The sequence below is a fragment of the Macrobrachium rosenbergii genome, chromosome 44 (genome assembly GCF_040412425.1).
Source record: "Macrobrachium rosenbergii isolate ZJJX-2024 chromosome 44, ASM4041242v1, whole genome shotgun sequence".
NCBI lineage: Eukaryota > Metazoa > Arthropoda > Malacostraca > Decapoda > Palaemonidae > Macrobrachium > Macrobrachium rosenbergii.
Window position 1 is genome coordinate 9,964,607 of NC_089784.1, and position 21,593 is coordinate 9,986,199.

The following is a 21,593-nucleotide window of genomic DNA, read 5'->3' on the forward strand; positions in this document are numbered from 1 at the left end:
TATTTAGGAGGAAATGTCTGCATATATTTCAGGAAGTCCTCCGCTATTGACCTTCAACTTGTTCCAAAAAACCCACTAACGGTCGGGTCAATGTTTCGCTTTAAAGACCGTCTCATGCCCCTTTTGTCTTCGAATGTTGTAAACAAGTATACGTGCCCAGGATGTGGTCGTGGGACCTATGTTGGATGCACAAGGAGGCTGCTGAAGGTTCGCATTGAAGCACATAGAGGACTTCGTTTTAGAACTGGTAGTAGGCTGTCCAACCCTGAACATTCCAACACATGAAATCACTCCAAAATATGTAAAACCTACATAGAATATATAGACTTCAAAGTTGTTGGAAGAGTTAACAATGAAATTGACCTGTACATTTTAGAATCTCTTATAATAAAAAAGGCAGTTCCAACTCTAAATACCCAGTTGTCATTTACGCAGTTGTTTGTAGCCTAATTTTTTTATGTTTTACAGACATGTTGTCATTGTTTTTTGAAATGTTTTCTTTCAGTCTCCTCCCTTCCACTGCTCTGGTGGGTTCTTGTGCACAGTTGTGTTGAATCTGTTTTCCTATTTATCTCATACTTTTTATTGATTTTCTGTGTTTTAGTTTTTTCAATGTAATTTATATGAGTGTTTTTAAATGTACAGTTTAACTACTGTAGTGTCTAAAATTCTTTCAGCCTTGAAAATGCGACTGGAAAGTATGTCGCGAAACGTCGGCCAATAAACTGTTTTATGTACAAGATGCTGCCTGTCCCATCGCTTCACCTTGAACACATATATAGACAGAGAATTAGATGGTGAGATAAAGTGAAGGAAGATATGGAGAGAGAGAGAGAAGAGGTTTGGTGAAGGATGATGCCTTTGATAGAAGGCAGTGGAGAAGGCGCATCAGGCAACCGACCCCTTAACGTAGGGATAACTGTGGGAAAGAAGAAGATATATATAAAAGTTAGTCTGAGATTCCCTCTCCTGTTCATTCTCCCGGCTCTCAAATCCTTTCTTAGGTTTAAGAAGCGGATTTGTCGCTTTACACATACATACATATTTGTACATACATACATACATACATACATATATATTATATATATATATATATATATATATATATATATATATATATATATATATATATATATATATATATATATATAAATATATATATATATATATATATATATATATATAATGCCAAGATCAACGAATACGTTCAATATGTTCCACAGATTTTTTTTTTTAAGACCAAAGGCTCATGAGACGGGCAACTACTTGTCTCTTCTAGCTCAAGTCCAATGAAGAAGAAGAAGAAGAAGAAAAAAAAAAAGAACTTGAAGGAGGCTGGAGCTTAACCACGATAAAGCGACAAATATACTTCTTACACCTAAGGAAGGTTTTGAGAGCCAGGAGGAAGAACAGGAGAGGGAATCTCTCGTGCTTGGCAGTATAAATAAAATAGCAGCCCTAAACCGTGTACGCTGAAGGTAACGGATTTCCACTGAGTAAAGGTAGGAAAAGATGGCCTAACGGGTGTTACGCGGCAGCCTCAGAGAATGGCAAATCCTACCTTTGAGCTCAACGGAAAAATTACCTAGAAGGTACCCGAGAGAGAGAGAGAGAGAGAGAGAGAGAGAGAGAGAGAGAGAGAGAGAGAGAGAGAGAGAGAGAGAGAGCTCTCCTTGCAGCAGAAACTCAAGTATGCAGAGAAAGTATGACCAACGGTCAAAAAAAAGTTAAGTATACTTTAGTTTAACCAGACCACTGAGCTGATTAACAGCTCTCCTTGGGCTTGCCCGAAGGATTAGACTTACTTTACGTGGCTAAGAACCAATTGGTTACCTAGCAACCGGACCTACAGCTTATTGTGGAATCCGAACCACATTATACCGAGAAAACAATACGCATTAGTTTCAATCGTGTTGAGCAGGAAGACAGAAAGAAGCAGCATCCAAGTTTGTGAGACCAATATTCTAAAGAGGAAAGCTTCAGCTCAACATAAAGCTTTGTTAACTAAGACGAAAAGAATTTGCAACGTCCGAATAACACTAAAATTTTTTTTTAGGTAATCTGAATATTTTGGGCACCGTTATCTCCACAAAACAGTTTCTAAGCAACTTGGACACCCAAAATACTGATAAAATAGAACGGATAAATTAGAGTTTCATAAAAAAATTGAAGAAACTGATGGATAACAGGATAGAAAAATTGAAAGAAACGGTCTTGGGGCAATAAATGTAATTAGGTTGCAGGATCCCCATTCTGATAAGCTAACGAGATCGGGGTTAATAGATAAGAGGATCACCAGAATAGAGATGGTAAGTGCATGGAGAAGAAACAGGGAGAGCTGAGAACTTCATTGGCAGAGGGCCTTGGTTTCCACTCAGGTGCAGATGAGATCAGGATGTCAGAGTTCCTTTTAGAGCAAGATAACTCCCGCCTTTCAAAATATAGTGACCCAGCAAAATCTGAGATATAAAACAAGCTTGGATATTAGCATGAGAGGGAAGGAGTGACTGCTGTTATCTCTCTTGATCGGTTGGCGGAGGAGTGGGGGCGGTCAAACCAAGTATTAGCACCATAAAAAGATCCGACTTACTGTAGGTTCGGCTACCAAACAGCAACAACCATCTTGGAAAAGTCAAGCGTAAAGGCTTGCACGTCTGCCCACCTGGAATTCTTTAGAACACATTGGAGAGAGAGAGAGAGAGAGAGAGAGAGAGAGAGAGAGAGAGAGAGAGAGAGAGAGAGAGAGAGAGAGAAAGGTTGAAGTAACGAAAACAAGCAATCATATGACTGTCCAAAAAGCGAATAGATTTGATAGTAGTAAGAAGGGTTTAAGCTAAAAAAAAAATCAAGCATGTTGAAAGAATAGTCATGAAAATCTGTAACGTGTGAATCATTCTAGAAAATTTGTTCAGGAGCATGTGAAGGGTTCCAGACAATCTGTTGTGGAACATGTGAAGGGTTCTAGACAATTTGTTCAGGATCATGAGAGGGGTCCTATACAATTTCTTCAGGAGCATGTGAAGGGTTCTAGACTATTTGTTCAGGAACATGTGAAAGGTTGTAGACAACTGGTTTGGGATCATGTTAATTGTTCTAGGCAATTTGTTCACGAACATGTGAAGGGTTCTAGAAAGTTTGTTCACGATCATAAGAAGGGTTCTAGACAATTTGTTCCGGAACGTGTAAAGGGTTCTAGACAATTTGTTCAGGAACATGTAAAGAGTTCTGGACGATTTGTCTAGGAACATGTAAAGGGTTCTAGACAATTTATTCAGGAACATGTGAAGCTTTCTAGATAATTGGTTCAAGAACATGTAAAGGGTTCTAGGCAATTTGTTCAGGAACATGTGAAAGGTTCTAGGCAATTTGTTCAGGAACATGTAAAGCTTTCTAGATAATTTGTTCCATCGTTCATAAAACACAAGCCAAGTGTAATTTCCTCAACAGCAAACTCTTAGGTATAGAAACTCTTAGCAAGAGGTAAGAGAGAGGGAGAAAGCAACAAAATTGGTGGAAATCACACTAAAGCTGAGAGAGAGAGAGAGAGAGAGAGAGAGAGAGAGAGAGAGAGAGAGAGAGAGAGAGAGAGAGAGAGAGAGAAATGAATAACAGCCATAATCTTAGCATCGACTACGACTCTAAACAAAAAAAAAAAAAAAAAAAAAAAAAGATTATTCGATTTAAGTAAAGTTACCAATGATCGTTAATCTCCCTTTTTTTCTGCTCCCTTCCCTTTTAATTTAATTTCTCCAGTAAAAGCTACCGATGCCAGGCAAGCAAAATACTACACGAAGAATAACTCTAAAATTGGCCTAATCTTTATGAACGACCACCATCTGACCGACCAAACTCACAGCACCGACAACATCTAAACTTTACATTTGGAGTTTCATCCTCATCTCTCCGCCATCTTGAAGGTCAAATCAAGCCACTGACGACGTTTGCTTAAAACTTGAAAGACAAGAGACCCTAATTAACTCTTAGGATCGTTTCCAGAAGATGATCTGTGTAAGGAATAATACTTGAACTGAGGTTCAATTACATTTATGAAAACAACGGAGATCTCGAGCTTAGGATTCCTCTCTCTCCTTCTTCTCTCTCTCTCGTCAATAAAATAAAAATCAGTCCGTCAGTATCTTTCTCTCTCTGTGGTTATTGAACAATCTCATGATGCGATGGCAATAAAGTTGAGATAGGTCAATTTCTTAATGAACACGATATATTTCAGAGTATTATGCAACCGCGATAATTATTGTTCAAATATAGACATTGAGCTGTTTACGAAATGTAATTGTCATTCAGCAGAAATCTGACTTTTCCGTTTCTTCAATGTCCCCATTTTCCGTCGATTTAAATAACTCGAAGTAAGTGGTCATTCTTAGCTTCATTGTTCACAAATGGTAAATCTCTTCATGCTTCTCTGCAAAAATTTTAATTATTACCACGCAAATGAAAATGACAGAAAAAGACCCGTTCTGGCATTTGACATTACCCTAAGAAGAACTCGTTTCCCGTCGGATCTACCTATTACATCATTCTCTGTGTCCTACATGTCCTGTGTAGACCTCCTTTCCACAATGAAGTTACCCACATATTCCCACCATCCTTTCCAAGCCTCGAAAACCATATGAAAAGTAACGGCGTCCATAATGAAATAAGCATATTTCTCCCCCAGTGCTATATGTCCCCTGGTGAAAAATGTTGATGATATTGGCGAGGGTCCAAATGACTATATATGGGGAAGATATCGAAAGGGCGCAAGCACGAAATGTCACAACATTTGACTTATTTTGACACAGTTATCTGTCTTTGACAATTAATACAAACTTTTGGTTGAAACGATGTCTGAACCTGTCTTGCTCGGAATAGTTTCCAGGTAATTTAATTCTCAAATGTGAACGCCGACATCAACGAGGATAGTTTTCAGCAAATAAACGATTAGGATTCGCCCATGCAGATGTTAATGATAGTTTTCAATATGTCATGCCTTTACCCTTCACCACTAATTCCCAAAAGGAATAAACATTGCAACTAATTATGGTCTACTTTTATAATCATCCTTACCACAGTCGACGTATGACCTGTCGCAAAACCTGTCATAATTAGTTAAAACTCGTACGGTAACGCGATCCGCCTCTTTATCGACAACTTGGTCCTATGCTGGGTCGTCGGGCTTTGGGAATGCGGCATTCTGAGGCTCTAAATGGAACCACACAATAGTTCGAGTCCTAAATGGAACTTAGAGCCCCAATTTGAGACCCAACTTTACTTGGCCTGTCATACGAGCATTATCATACCTGCCCAAGAGGCTTCTCTATGCATGTCATCATAGAGTTCTGTAAGAGGCCTAACGTTAATTAAATCAGCAGAGCGTGTGTGTAATATTCTGTAGTTGGAGAGGTAAAGGGAGAGTGAGGGCGTTATTCCGAAAGGGATGAGGGATAACCACGATACGCGACGTATTTGTCAACATGTATCCCTATCGATTTCCCTCTAATCATCGAGGTTGGCGGCCATGATACACGAATTAGAAACTTGAAAAAATAGTTACGCCTAGATGAAAAGAGTTACGAGGAGTCAAAAATACAATCTGGTCAAAGCGATGTTTAGCTGTCGGTTATTGGATAATAAATGTTTTCATATTCAGCAGTCACCGAAAAATCCCATTCTTTTGAAAAAAAAAAATGTAAATGCTGTGATCAAAAACTAACAAAGCACTATTCATAAAAAAAAATTGACAAAAAACTTTAGGAAAAATAGGACTGACGATTCTGCAACCTCAAAATAGAATAATAGACACAAAAATCAAGCATGCGTATGCGCTTTACATTTTGAATCCTTTTTCATCAACTAAGGCGTTCGCCTATCGAGAGTATGCTTATGTAAGTGGAGTGGTCACGTTCATTGAAAATCAGACTCTGCGTAAAACTGCCACTTCTCCGGTGATGACAAAATGCTGAACACACACAAGAAATTCGTTCGTTCGTTTTTATTAAATTATGCTAGCAATGCGCCTGCACAAGCTCTTTTTCCAGGTAAAGACCGAAACTGAAGATAGTGCGTGGAGATGAACAAAAGACCTGATGTGGCTCTCTGGACTCGGCCCTGTAGAGCACAGAAATTACATCTTTAGTGATGCTGTTACAGTCTCCGGACGTGGACTTGCAAAAGAGGAAGACTTCCCAAATATTACAAAATTCTTCACACTTAGCAAATACTGTAGATTATGATTTACGAGAGAGAGAGAGAGAGAGAGAGAGAGAGAGAGAGAGAGAGAGAGAGAGAGAGAGAGAGAGAGAGAGAGAGAGAGAATTTGCATTAAAAACACTAGACTGGATAAAATAGTCAATGTAACTATGCAAGTTACACTGGTTGTGTGTGTGTGTGTGTGTGTGTGAGAGAGAGAGAGAGAGAGAGAGAGAGAGAGAGAGAGAGAGAGAGAGAGAGAGACGGATGCTGGAGTGGATAAAATAAAGACGAAAGGAGCCGCATTGTGGGCACGGAAACAGATTGAGAGGAAAATAAGATCTGACTCAGTCCTAATTCTTTTATTGGTCTCCTCCACGATGATATCTTTGACAAAAGGATTCTATTTGCGAATAAAACGGGATCTGGCCAACGACATCTGAACTCGGATATTACGGATGTATTACTCACATGACAGCACATAAGTCACATAACATTAGAGAACCCATTGTGCCGGATGGCCCCCCTGGGTAACGAACCGAACAATTGCGGCGCGGCAGTACTTTTATTTTCCCTTTTTTTTTCATGAGAGAAGTTAAGATGGTGCAATCCTATTCAGGCTTCTTTACAGTAGCCGTGAATCTGCTTCAGTCATTTTTTCTCCATTCCATTTTTACTGAAAGACTTAACACCAAATAAGATCCGACTCCTTCACGGTAAGCGAATATATATTATGATTCTGTGACTTTATACCGCTTACATATATCAGTCGATTCAAGAGCACTGAAGATGAGGTTTATTTTCTCAATACGTCATTAAAAATATTCACCGTTATTAGATAGTTATTTAAACTTGTTTAGGCCACGACTCAGTTTTGTCATCACTGGTGAAGAAGTCAAATTCTTTTACTGAGATTTCTGAATGGTCTTACTGCAAAATGACAATGATTTACTGAAGATAATTTTTTAACAATTCGACGTCGAGGCGCGCTGATTTTATAGTTCACTTGACAAAACTTTCCAGTAATATCTCTTTCGCCAGAAAGTTTGGCACAGGACATTGTTACGTACTTTTCAAGGAACTCTGTGATCGAATTAATTTCTCAAATTAAACGATAACGCAGTAACTCTACCATTCAAAATGAGTTGTTTTCAAGCTATTAGTGTTATAATAAATGCTTTTTACTTTTTCCACCGAGGCGAGAAAACATTAGATTGATATGGTATTTTCTGGATTTTTCCATCTCTAAATCTTGTCTGCTCAAATCCATATTCTGGAATAAAAAAAAAAAATAAAAAAAACTACAACATCACACGGGAAAACCACAATGCTTCTTTTTTTTTTTATTTGTCTGGGAATCAAAAGGAGACAGAAATACATTAGCACTTGCAATTTCCCTTCGCTTTTGCTTTTTACATATTTCCACCAAACTTTGACAAGATCTCTTATGCAGTTAAGAACAACGTAACTAAGTTAGTACTTTGGCTTTGGGACGCGCTCAAATGAGTTCGTGGAACTAGAGACAAAACTCAAACAACTTGTTTTCGTTGTAGTTAATACTGTTTCATTTTTACATTCTTCGTAAGCTTGTTATAAACCCGACTATTCCAATGTTTGTTCAATATCTTCCATGTGCATTGCCCTATTAGTTGTCGATCTCTACCACTGGAACAAAATAATTTTCAAACAGCATAAAACTAAAATAATAATACTGAATGAATATTAAAAAAGAAAGGGGAAAATTTACGTTCAAAATCGAGAAGTCACGTAAGTTTGCTAGTCTATTTCGTTTGCTAATATTTACGACCCATTATATACGAGAAGTGTTTAAAAAATGAGTAATTTTGGTGCTGGGAATAGATGTCTTCACTCAATGTTGACAGATTCAATGAAATCAAGAGATGAAAAACTAGACTCGGGCAGGGAAATACTTAACACGGAGGCAAAAAAACAAAGCCCCCGCCAAAAAACTCCCCAACACCAGCTAAGTCCAAAATATAGACTACATGAAGAATGTATAAACAGAGTTGCCTTACTTCATTCGCTGGGAGGACGGCCCCTTTCTAATTACGCCAAAGGCTGCGAACGTCGCCAGACTCTTTGTTTGATCACCAACCGTATACTACTGGACAAATGAAATCAAGAGGCATTATTTGCCAGCGGAATCAGTTTGTCCTTGAGGGGGATTGCAGAGATTTATAAATGGCGTCCGACGCCTGCTCGAAGCTGCATTGCAGCATTTTATAAAGCGTGTCCGACGCATGCTGGAAGCTGGAAAACATTGACCAACAAGAAAGATGGACGTGTTTACAAACCGTTTTATAAAGAGCATCTTATATCTTCTAGAAAATGGAATATCACTGATCAAAAAGATGGAGGAAATATATATTTAAAACACCTATTTATCTAAAGGGATCCCAAGCCTGTTGAAAGCTGGAAGAGCACTGATATGCTACAGAGTTCAACACATTTCAACAACGTTTGATAAAGGGCATCAGTGCACGCTAGAAGATGGGAAAAAAATAAATAAGAAAAATGGAAGAGAGAATTTTATTCACTGATTTGCAGAGTAAGGTATCATACGCCTGTTGGAAGACGGAAAAACACCGATCAGAGAGCTAAAGGATTGCCCTTCATTCAGATTTATAAGGGGTATCCAACTGCTCTCTGAAGACGGAAAACACTTACCAGCAAAACAGAATAATTCGTGCTATGCTTTGATTCCTAAAGGGCACTGAAGATGACTGCTAGAATATGGCGGAAAAACATACATCAGCAAGATTGATGAGGAACGCATCAACGATGACTGCTAAGTAAAGAAGTCAGTTTATCTCATGGGTAGGGAAGCTTGATGGGGGATGTCTGACTCTAAAAGCCCGGCTTCTAGAGCAATAGAGCCGAAGGAACCAAATCCCTTTCCCCCCTGAGACCTTCCCTGGACTTGGTGTCCTAGTGCAAACAGAGGTGTTTATTTCACGGAAGTCTGAGGTGGGAAATAAAAGGGGGTTCTGTTTTCTCCTCCTATGGCCCCATTCTGAAGGCTTAATGTACACACGGTTGCTTTCATTCTGCCGCTCTTTCCCTGAACGATCTTTTTTCTCCTAGTTTGTTTGTTCGTTTTTTTTTCATTCGTATCAAGGTCACGAAGGCAAGACATCAATACTGAATGGAATAAACTATTCCCGACAATGTAATTATTCGTTTTTCTTTGTTATATGTAAAAGGGTAACAATATTAGCAAACAATTTTTCTTAACTCCCCAAATTTTATCACTGAGGTAATAAGAGGTACTACCTAGACACTGCTGCCCTAGGAATTACCAATGGCTAGGGAAAGGAAAATAATAGGATTCTTTACACACTGCATGGTTTGAAAATGAGCCCATCTACGGCAGTTCGTTGGTTTAAGAAGCAAACGCTGTAGGTGACAGAGAAAGAGATAGTGTCGTTACCAGACTTGAAGTTTCCAGAATAATTGAAAACTGGGAATCTTGAGCAAGCTGATAAATGTAATAGTGGGGAAAAGGAGTGATTGACCATTAGTTGGTTGAAATGGGAGATAAAATATATGCAAGTTTCAGCTGGTGAGGAAGGAGTGAAAATGGGCAAACTTTGTTAAGAAGGAAGTAAAAATGAGCATATTTGGAGAAAACAAAAATTGGCTCAATGAAAAGAAGTGGGGGATTAAATCTCAGTGTAAAATTAAAGGATCAAACAGTAGAGTCAGAAGAGGGTGGTTTTGTGAATAGAGGGATATTAAGCATTGATATTTACAGCCAGTGATGCATAAAGAAACGAGAGAATGAAAAAAAAAATTGAGATGCTCTAGTATGGCAAGAGAATATCATGTACATAAAGCTGTGCAGTAGTATGGATAGGGTAGTTGAATAGGGTGCTATAGAGAAAATGAAGGCAAATAAATGCTTACTGGAAAAAGGTTAATGAGCAAAGGGATCTCAAAACAAAATATGCAAAAGGAGAGATGTCGCCTGAAGTCAAAGCAGGTCTGGATTAACTGAAGGAGTGTTTTCAATATTTGTTGAATGTGAAAAAGAATGGAAGGGGTTAGTTTGAGTCTGGGAGTGTTTGCTGAAGAATGGATTACAAATGAGATGCTGGGGTACATTGTTAAGTGTGAGACTGAGTGGCTAACCAGGATGTGTTAACGTTTGGCTGAGGAAAAAGCTCCTAAGAAATGGGTGAAGGGGAATAATTAATCCTTTATATGTAGGTCAAGGTGATAGGGAAGGTGTACGGAAGACCACTGACAGTGAGACTGACTGAGTAAAGGGAAAAAAAGTTGTTGTATGTCGCTTATGATGGCACTCTTAGAGACCATGCGCATGGTGCTGAGGAATATGGTACAAAAGATAGGCAGTTTCAGGTAACTGGAAGTTTTTAGGATGATTATGAAATGTGTTAGAGTAAGAACTTGGGAGCGTGACTGTTTTGATGTAAACGTGGGTCTGAGACAAGGGTGTCTTGTGTCGCCATCTCTGTTCAATATATTTATGAATTGTGTGAAGCCAGACATAGGACAACACACGTACGTGTAATGTGTGTGATAAGAAAATGAGTCTTGTACAGAAAGTGGAATGGCTAATGTTTGAAGAAAATATAATACTTATTAGGGACGGAGAAGAGAAAATGTAAAAGCTGGTGAAATATCTAATAGCATTTACAAGAAGGAAAATGATAAAAATAAATATAAGCAACCATAATGATATGAGGGTAAATGGAAACAAAAACGATATAACATCAAATGGGTAATATGGACTGTGGAATAACTGAAGATGCTGATTCCTACAGGTCTTTGTCAGCGAATGTAACGTATGAGGGTAGGTTACGAGAATAGTTTAGATACAAAACAGGTGAAGCAAGGAAGATAGCAGGGGATGTGCGAAAGTTGGGAAGAGATTTGGACTGTGCGTAGAATCCATAGTTGGAAAATATGGAAGGACTAAACATAAAACTCTGCTTTAAGGAACTGAAGTGTAAATATTAAATGTGAGTGAAAGTGAGAAGGTTGAAGCTGTTGTAGTGACAGCTGTGCAGTATAGGCATCACAAGAACTGATGGGGTAAGACATCTGGAGATGAGTAGATGTGTTAAGAAAAATGATCAGTGGTAGAAGAATGGAACAGAGTATTTTGAAATGGCTCAGTCATAAGTGGAAAGAACTGGCAATGACACGTTGGTGAAAAAAGAAAATAATTCAAGAAGTTAGGGGGAAGGAAGGCTAGAAAGAGCTGGATGGTGGTATGAGGAGAGATATTTGGAAGGAAGAGCCTCAATATCAACGAAGACCGAGAACGAGTGCAGGATAAGGGTGAATGATGCATTGTGTGTAGAGGGGTTGATGCACTGTTGATGAGTTTTCTGTGTATGTGTACCAAGTAGCTATTGCTGTGGAAGTTTTACGGCACATAACGTTCATCCATGATTCATCAGTCAGGACAGTGACCGTGTCTTCCTTTCTCTAACACCACCACCTATTATGGGGAACGTCTCATTGTTATAAACTATATAACCACACACACACACACACACACACACATATATATATATATATATATATATATATATATATATATATATATATATATATGTATATATATATATATATATATATATATATATATATATATATATATATATAAATAATTACAAAAACCCTAAACATGAAAAATATAGAAAACATTCGCGATCACATTTAAAATGACCGTCAATATGCGAGACCTTTGCTTAACCTAATTATATAATTAAGTTCAAAGTTCGAGGGCTGAAGCCCTATGAACAAGGAAAAGAAGAAGGGTCTTATAAACAGAATTAACGAGATCCTTTGAATAAGCCTCATTGAATAAAACTGTTGAAATAAGTAAATCTTTGCTAAGGGTAAACAGCTTCATGCACTGGCTTTTGTATTCCGCTTTCAGCAGCTTGTTAAAGGCAGCTGTTGTACAGTGAATACAAATCACTCCGATCCAGGTTTCACCTTGAAGGAAATACGCGCCTCAACACTCAAGGTTTATGATAATGAGCAGTGCTCGGATCTTAGGCCTTTACATGCTTATTTTGCTGAGGAGTGCAGTTGGACTTTGATTTGCATTCTCTGTCAAGCACGAGATACTGAGGGAAAAATTCGACGGTCACTGCTTAATTCAGTTTTCTTTTCCTTGTTAGGTAAGTTAGTTAAAAGGATTTTTGTGGATCGCTCAGTTATTTCCTCACCAAAACCTTATCCGCAGCACCAAACTGTAACTTCATAAACGAACATTTTTAATGTGATACAGTTCGATTATACACTAAATATTACTGGGTACTAACTCTTTACTCCCTATTTTACCATTAAAAGTCAATTGATCGGATGTAAAGAAAGAATGAAATGTCATCAGACAATTCAGGAGAGAAGAACGATTTTTAATTCCTTTTTAGGCGCAATAGTTTAAGTGTTTGAAAGAGATCCACTTTGCGGTGATTTCCAAGTAAGGTCAAGAGCTTCGGAGCTGGGTATCAGTTTACCCAGGAAAATTAAGTGCTTGTTCACGGGAACGGTATATATTCCTCCTTTTCGCTCGGCTAATTCACAAGGAATCACTGCATTGCAGTCAATAAACCCTTTTGATCATTAAAAGTAGGCAGCGGCCGGAAATGAAAACACTGTTGGCCAAGGGGATCCTGCAAGCACAAGCACGCAGTCAGCAATATAACAATAGTTTATCTACGTAATGATATATCTGGAGTGGTTACAATGACAAATATTAAAAGATAATAAAAAAGAGAATGACTTCAACTAGGATTCAAATTTCACTTTTATGGAAAAAAAAAATGGGGGAGGGAGAGATTATACGACACTGCAGTATGGTTCCCTGCATTTTAACAATTATCTGTTAACGATTGGTTTTAAATAACTAATAATAATTTCGAGTTGAATGAATTTGGACAAAATAGCGATGGCGTTTCTGTCGCTACTTTACTTTCGCTTATTCATAATGCTGATAAAGTTACTAAAGGCCTCAGAAACAAAGCTAATACGAAAATATCTGCAAGTGGCACAAGAGCTACATGTAGCTGATTCCATAAAATATTAATCAATCATTCATTCACCATTTCCATGTCCATCTAACTGGGTTTCTTTCTCTCTCAAGACAGAAGGGGAAAAGAAACAGCTGCTCTGCCCCAGGAGATACCACCGGAGGGCATTACCTCTACCATAAAGTCCAGATCAGAATCAATCCTCCCTCTTCTTACTTCCTCCTCTGTCCCAGATTTCAAAGGAAAGAGAGAAAAGGTCGAAAAGATCTTTAGTTACGTTTCCCTGACGTCATAAAACTTCCAAGAAACGGAAGTACTCTTGGGTGCAGGAATAGAGCCCAGTTATCTTCAAGGGTTCCTTCATGCTCCCTTTACTACTGGGCTCCATCGCACGATTTTGCCAGAAGTGTTCTATCAGTGATCTTCTTCTTTTTTCCAATTCTGTGTTGTAATCATCATTATCTCAACTTTTATCTATCGTTAACTGACTTTCTTTGAGTGGGACTCTCAAAGAGCAATGAAATATACCGATCCACCATAAGATACACCTTTCGGTAGAACTCTAAAGAGCAATGGCTACTCTACTTTTCAAGTTTCTTTTATTTCAGAACGGAACTTCGACAAACTAAGCTACAACTGGGTAAGTTAACACGCAATGTTCGAAACAAGAACAGAAATGAAAATAAAGTTCACTGAATTACTGCAATTCTCACGAAACCATAATTTCCTAAAGAAACAATACCTCATACTGAACAACGAAGGAATACACTCACATCTGCAGTGTTTAAAAGAAATATAATGCTCAGTAGTTATAAGTAAGAAACGCAGTCTAATCTAAACCACCTTCTGGTAAGTATCTGAAACTTCCATAACTGAAACTGGTTCCACTTACCTATAAGATCAATGTAAACAATAGGACTGTCGTATTGATCATGATTCTTCCTGGCTTTCTCCTGCTCATTGAGAAGGAAAGCAGCCACGTAAGGAGTGAAGACAGCCGTGTATATGACCAGCAGTAAGATGATCCAATCCCAGACCGCTTTGAAGGGAGAATAATGGAGGATTGTCCACTTGTGTATCCTAGGAGACTGGAGCTTGTATTCTGGTAGGACATCGGCTCCTAAGGACAAGACCTGAAAGGGGACAAGAAAAAATGGCGTTCAATACGTGTAACAAAGCGTAGGTTGACTTATCTAGAAATGTCAGGCAGTATCGCTAAGCCTGGTTTAAATTACCGGTATTTCTAAACAGTGCCTTATTAGGTATTTGCATATAATGTGCATACATATACGCGTATGTGTATTTTATATATATATATGTATGTGCATGTATGTATGTATAACATAATAATATGTCTATAAATGATAATAATAATGTATTACATAATTATATCAAAAGCGCGTATCAATAGTTAATTAAAAAACCAAAACTCTAAATAAAAGTTTAAAGCCCGGAAACAGGAAATGGTTGGATTTTGAGGACGTATTTCGTACGTTGAAGTTACATGCAGAAACTGCAATGGACTTGCACTCCAAAAAGTACAAGAGACATTATTATAGTATTGACAGTAACAATCACCGAAACATAGAACAAAATATAATATTTTTTCCATTTCTACAACGTCATATCACCATGCAATACCGTCGGTAACTTTAAAAAAAAAAAAAAGTTTACATTTAGCGTCACTAACTTCTTAGAAAACTGAAATGAACCTTAAAAGTTGGACGTCAAATTCTTGGATAATATTTCAAAAGGCGCATTCTTTACAAAAGGGAAAATAAAAAAAGATAAGATAACGCAAGAGTTGCCTGCCCAAGAGGAAACCCCCATTTTCGCAGCTGCTTATTTTAGCTCGTTGCCAGGCAATGACTCATGGCCAGTGGAAGACGGAGAACAGAGTCTTGGCTCTCTCTGAGGTACCTTGAACTTTTCTGAGGTTTTGCCGTTAAAACACACGAGTGGATGTCGTCATATCAAAAGATGAGCTCCGCTTCTCTGAACAGTCAAAATAACGGCGAAGTACAGTATTTTTGGATAATGCAAAAGTAAAGTTCATTTTCGCAATCTCACCATTAAGCAAGTATTTTTCATAATAGCTCTCCTTGCAAAGTTATGAAAAGTCGTTTATAATTCCTTACATAACTCCTTCAGTTTAAAAAAATCCAAAATAAATTTCATTTTGGTTGGTTTATTTCTAACAATCGATTATTTGTTCTCAAACTGATAAAACAAACTGATAAAACAGGAAATACAGGCAAGGGAGACGAATGAAATATTATGTTATGTAATATAGCTTGTAATTCCCTAGCAGCGTTCAACTCCCTTTGTTATACGCTGAAAACTGCGAAGGATTTTTGGCTTTACTCCCAAAACATCCACACGGATATAATTCAACGTGAGAGATTATTGGAAATCAGCTATTATATTTGAATATTCAGCGTTCTGTTCGGAATTAAAAATCCTTCCCGCTTACTTTATGATATGCGGGAGAGAGCGAAAACGGACCTTAGTGGATTTATTAACAAGTATGCATTCATACATCTATTGCATATTTTTATGCATACTCTTATTCTACATGACGTATAATTAGGGAATTCCATTACTGATATGACCGCCAGAGTCGCTTTATAATTATTTCCATTTGAGGACAGGTGACTGCAAATAAGGTGGGAAACGAGGCGTTCGCCTAACCTGTTAGTTTGGGATGGTAGTGAACCTTTTCCATATCACCGAGACTATGAATTGAAGATTTTCCTTCAATGCTCACCTTTAACGCCTCGTTAAATATATTGTCCTTTGTGTGCTCTCGCTGCTTAGTATCGTCCTGTAATTTTCCCCTTTTACTTTTTCACATTTCTACCATTTAGTTTTTTTTTTTTTTTTTTTTTTTTACAGCAAGGCCTGCAAGTGAACGTTTAGGGTCCTATGATTCTGAATGGAGGGATTTCCGTTTTGGAACCTTACATCAAAAGCTAGATGCCACCCACGGTCTTATGTTCACAGCCTCTAAGATTAAGTGGTACTCTGTTTCAAGTGTTATAGTTTCTTTCTTGTCAAAAACCTTGCTGTGGCCCTCACGAAGCTCATGAGCCATCCGACCTAGTGATCAGAAGTACCAATCATCCTCAACCACAACTTCTGCTACTACTGTACTCAAGGTTTTTCTTGTTCACCTTGGTATTTATTGTTGCACATGACAGTTTGAGAAAGAAATTCCCTTCCAAAAGAGATAAAGTCACACTATTCTATCAAATGGTGTTGGAATCTAAAACAGCTTACCTATCACCCCTCAGTTGTACAAGCCGCTTTGACCTATCTTCACTACCTAGAAATTTAGTGGTCTACATAAACGTCCTACATTCTTCCCTGGTTTAATTAATCTATGTTGGCCTACCCCATCCTTATTAGCTTAACACTCTCAGGTTTGAAGCAACTGTTTTTTTCATTTTGGTAAAAAGAATAAAAAAAGGGGGTCTTATATTCAATTAAGTGTCCTAAATTTAACTTAGTTTCTATTCATCATCGTGTGCTCATAGTTCCTTCAAGGTGAGAACAAAGTTGATCTCGTGCATTTTCGTAACACACACAAACCATTTTATCCCTTTTTTGCTTTTAATTCTTTCTTAATTTTCGTACACTTTACTTTTACCCTTATCCGTTTTTCATACATAAATATAAATCTAAATATATATATATATATATATATATATATATATATATATATATATATATACACACATATATGTGTATGTACGTATGTATATGTTGCATGTATATGTATACAGTGATGAATGTGTTATCACAAAAACCATTTCCATACATAAAGACATTTCGTTTAATTCTTTGTTTACAAAACACACCAACAATACATCGAGTGATAATGAATAAAATAAAATGAAAAGGTATAAAAATAGACGGTACGAAATGGAAAGATAACGTGCCGAGAAATAGGTTACTGGAATCCTATGAATTATCGTATTTTTCTGTCTTTGATTACGAGACCCAGCAGCGCAACCTCCACAGTTTGCAAACGAGACATCTCTGCGAAGGAAAATGATGAAATATTGATTGTCTCGGCAGTAACCTTCACTCGTAATACGAAAGCGAAGAATCACGAAAACACGAAGAAAAAAAAATCTTCCGTAATCTTTCTTGTTCTCTTCCTTCAGACAAAGGGACGAAATTTACTTCTACATTTTGGCGAGTCAGCTGTACGTAGGAAACTCAATTTAATCCAGTAACTATAAAACTGACGGATATGCATATAAGTCTAGGAATTCTACGTCAGAGGACTTGAGGACAAAAAGTCCAATCCCCTCTCTCCAATAAAAAAAAAAAGACTTGGGAACCGTTAAAAAAATGATTTTGGTTACAATACTATAAGTATCACAACATCATCAAAGCATTTGTTTGTTTATTAAATAAATAAACGATTGTCTATCGCTCTTTTCAAAAAGAATAACCCCATTTCCATCATGGTTTATCGACAGCATAACAATTCGACTCTAAATGCGTTACGTTATCTGGAGCAAGATTACATCGATGGTTTGACTCCCAAAGGGTGGAGAAATGAATGTAGTGGAGGGGGGGAGCACGGGGAGGAGACGGGGAGGGGGAATTTAGAAAATCAGGTCACCCATGAATTGACGTGTGACCTTTGAAGACCCACCCCTTCCACCCACAGAGCCCCGACCACGCCCATCTTATTCGATTGTCTTTGTTTGCTCCTTGATAACGTTGATTTCCCGCGTATATTGACGGCCGCCATTTATGCCTTTTCACCATTCCAAACTCGTTGTTTGCTTTAGCTGGGGTTTTGATTGCTCTCGGGATTACTTTCATTCTGTGTCTATAGAGACAAGTATTTCATTTCTCTTATGGTACGTGAGTGAAACGCGCAAACACGCACGCGCTCACGTGACTGCAAAAACATACAAATGAACCACCAACGAGTGACCACGAGTTTATATGCGAGCCGATCTGGGTATGCCTGTTTATCACGTTATGCTGCGCTTGCGAGGACAATCCAAACATCCAAACAAGTCCAGAGGTTTGTTATCCATCAGGATCAAATGGTCACATGTAAATTCTCCTGGCCCTTGCGTCCTCATGAAAGTTGCAATAGCAAAGAAATGGGGACATGAAAAATACTCCAGCACACGTCATTATTCGAGACACCAACGTGACCGTCGCAGTTCGATCGAAAATTCCATCTGACTCTTTCGTTTCATAGGTTGCAGAGTCTGCTCCTGAAGGAGAAAAGGAAATTCGGGTGACGTATCTCAAAGTATGAAGCTGAAGTACTTGAACGTTATTACGCTGAAGTACATCGACGAAAAACTGAGCACAAAAATGAAAGTTCTTTCGATGAAAATGAGGTTCCTGAAATGGACTTCCAGCCAGTCCATCGAATAATACCATAATAATTACTGTCCTCCGGTCAACGAAAAACTGCATTTTTTCTTTCCGAAAGAGCATAATTAGTTAAGCGAAAAGAGCACACTGCCTTCATCTGACTAAACGTGTTTGACTTCACTTAGCAAATGAACTCACTGGACTTCGTAATATGTAAGGGAGCTCAAAAGTGGAGAAAGTACTGCGTTCACTATAAAATACAATGAAATTTTCTTAGTAAATCATAGCGGGAGGTATCCATTATTTTTACTGTACAACGATTGGTTTAAAAATTAGAAAAGATAAGAAAAACTTCACAACCGAAAATCTCCACAGTTTACAGAGAAGAGAAATTCTTGTAATACTGTAAATACTTCCACCAGTATTGAAACTGAATCAGACTTCTGCCACTGACGTAGTAAATAGGTAAAGAAAGTCGGATGTCACGTCATATCACAGAACGGGCATTCACCCAAGTCCTCGCGTGACCTTGGAAGTTTAATTGCCTTTCAATGTAGTGAAAAACAATGTGGGAATCTCACAGGCGCTAACTGCACCATGAAGTCGTAAGATTAAAAGCACAGAGAGAGAGAGAGAGAGAGAGAGAGAGAGAGAGAGAGAGAGAGAGAGAGAGAGACATGCAGTCTTGTCGTACATTTTCCAGGGAATACTGGGCACTTTCTTTTGTTTTCTTCCACACCCTTTCGTATCCCTCTCCTTCATTTATTTGATTTTCATTTCACCACTTTCTAGCGAGTGTGAGGGAAGAGAAAGAGCGAGAAAGAGGAGAGCTCGAGTCAAATATATCCCCTCGCCTTTCTCTCTCTCTCGAAAGTTTTCTTTTCAGGTGAATGTCTATGGACCGCCGTACCCACGTGTTTGTGTGGGCTCTCGACGCTATCTTCAATTACAAAAGGGCGGGACTGTGGGGAAAATGCCGTCCCGAAACATCTAGACATACATAATGCCAACTTTAGAAATACCTTTATTTTTACCCAAAAGGAGTGTACATTTCTTAGTGGTTTCTATTTATCCGTCCGGGAAAGATAATGAACCCCATATAAAAAAAAGTACAACAAACAAGAAAACTACTTAGGGATTTGACCGCTTGTCTGCGGAGGCCCTACTGGCCGCTATAGGGCATATAGGATTCACAGTTTTCAGTCCTTTCACAGAAAAAGGAAAACGAGGGATTTCATTTCCTAAACGAAATGCTGATGAAGAATTCCCGTAGTACCGTGGAAGCGAAAAGAATGAAGGGCAAACAATTAATAAACTCTACCTCTGCTTGATAATAATACAGAAGCATTCGGTATTTTCAGTCATTAATCATAGAAACGAGAAAGGGCGCCCTTTCATTTACATGTCATATCAATTTCGAGCGAAATCTAAATGGTTTGATTTTATTTCACGACGAAATTTGTTTAAAAGAAACATTCAAGTAATGTAATTGCTTATCGGAAATCGAATTAAGAGCGGAATTATTGCCAAATCAAAAGTCTTTGTCTATCGCTTCACTTACAAGCATATTACATTATTTTTTTTAATGTCAATAATAATTTACGAAATAAAAAAACATTTACTGGAGAGTTAGTTAATTACACCGTAATGCATGCGTTTCATCTTAAATTAACGGCATGTAAGTAGCCACAGTAGAGGTCAACATTCGGTTGCATAATTCGTCTTGGGGATCAACGTTCATTTGAAAAAAATGGGTAACGTAGCTCGAGCTAAAAGCATGAAAGCTTTAATATAAGGCAACCGTATGGAGACGTGAATTTACTGCCACTTAAGAAATATGTCGCACATGTGTCGGCTCGTTAGGAATTTACAGTCATGATAAGGCTTTCATTATCTGCAAAAGAAAAAAAGTTTACAGGCACTCAAAGCAAGAAAAGCCAACACTATTATAATATCGGTCCTGTTAAAATAATTTCCGGAGATGAGAAAACACAGGAACGGACAAACAACAAGAAAAGAGGTCCTAAAATGAAGGCAGTCTATCATAAAAAAATTTTACAAAATGATTTCAATCAAGTCTCCTTTTGACGCCCACCAGAAATTGAACCCTAGTCCTGGAAATTATCCCCACCTCTTTCCGCCGACAGACTTCAATCAAACAAGCTCCAAAGAAATATGTGTAAGATACTACGTTCAACTAAATTCAGCTGAGAATAGAAAAAAAATGTGGTTTAGTTCTACAGAATTCCCAGAACGGATAAATTTCAGTGAAACAGTATCTCCATAATTATGTAGCTGACTTAAGCGCCCTACATAACCCCTCTCCCTTATATAAGAAAGAGGTTCCGAGTGCCTGTTACTGTCTTTATAAAAGTTAATTTACATGTATAAGTCGTACATATAACTTTCCATTACCTTGATGCTGAATAAGATTATATATATATATATATTATATATATATATATATATATATATATATATATATATATATATATATATATATATACATATACATATATATCATATATATATATACATATATATATAATATAATATATATATATATATATTATATATAACACACACACATATATATAATATATATATATATATATATATAAAATTGGAAATATATATATATATATATATACTATTTATGTATATATAAAATCGGTGTGGTACTACTAGAAAACTGGATGCGTAATATTAATAGGAGGAAAAGGAGGTTCAACTTGAACAGTGCAACATATTTTCGTCGTCCTATTTATGCTATCCATAAAATTAGGCTCACCTTCACATGAGTATCACCAACGAATTTAAAGTCATTGTTAGTCCGTAACGGTACGACAAGAACAATGGCTATAATGAAAGGACGAAGAACGTCGTCAGAAATGACGTAGTTAATGTGCTGATGACAAGCCAAGGTTTCCAGTCCTATTTCCGCATACCTCGAATCTGACAGTCTCCCTTTTACAGAGGGCGAGTCTAGTTTTCTTCGGGGGTTGACCCACCCTCTTT

At 37.7% G+C, this 21,593-nt stretch overlaps 1 protein-coding gene across 28 annotated transcripts in view; it reads right to left on the reverse strand.

Annotated features, from left to right (window-relative positions):
* The window catches only part of sei (seizure), a 538,215-nt gene that overhangs the window by 150,819 nt on the left and 365,803 nt on the right, over window positions 1-21,593 (reverse strand). For all 28 annotated transcript variants that reach the window (XM_067087717.1, XM_067087722.1, XM_067087727.1 and 25 more), the window contains one exon: window positions 14,113-14,353. In XM_067087717.1, the coding sequence (XP_066943818.1) occupies window positions 14,113-14,353 (241 nt within the window). The remainder of the gene's footprint in view (window positions 1-14,112; window positions 14,354-21,593) is intronic.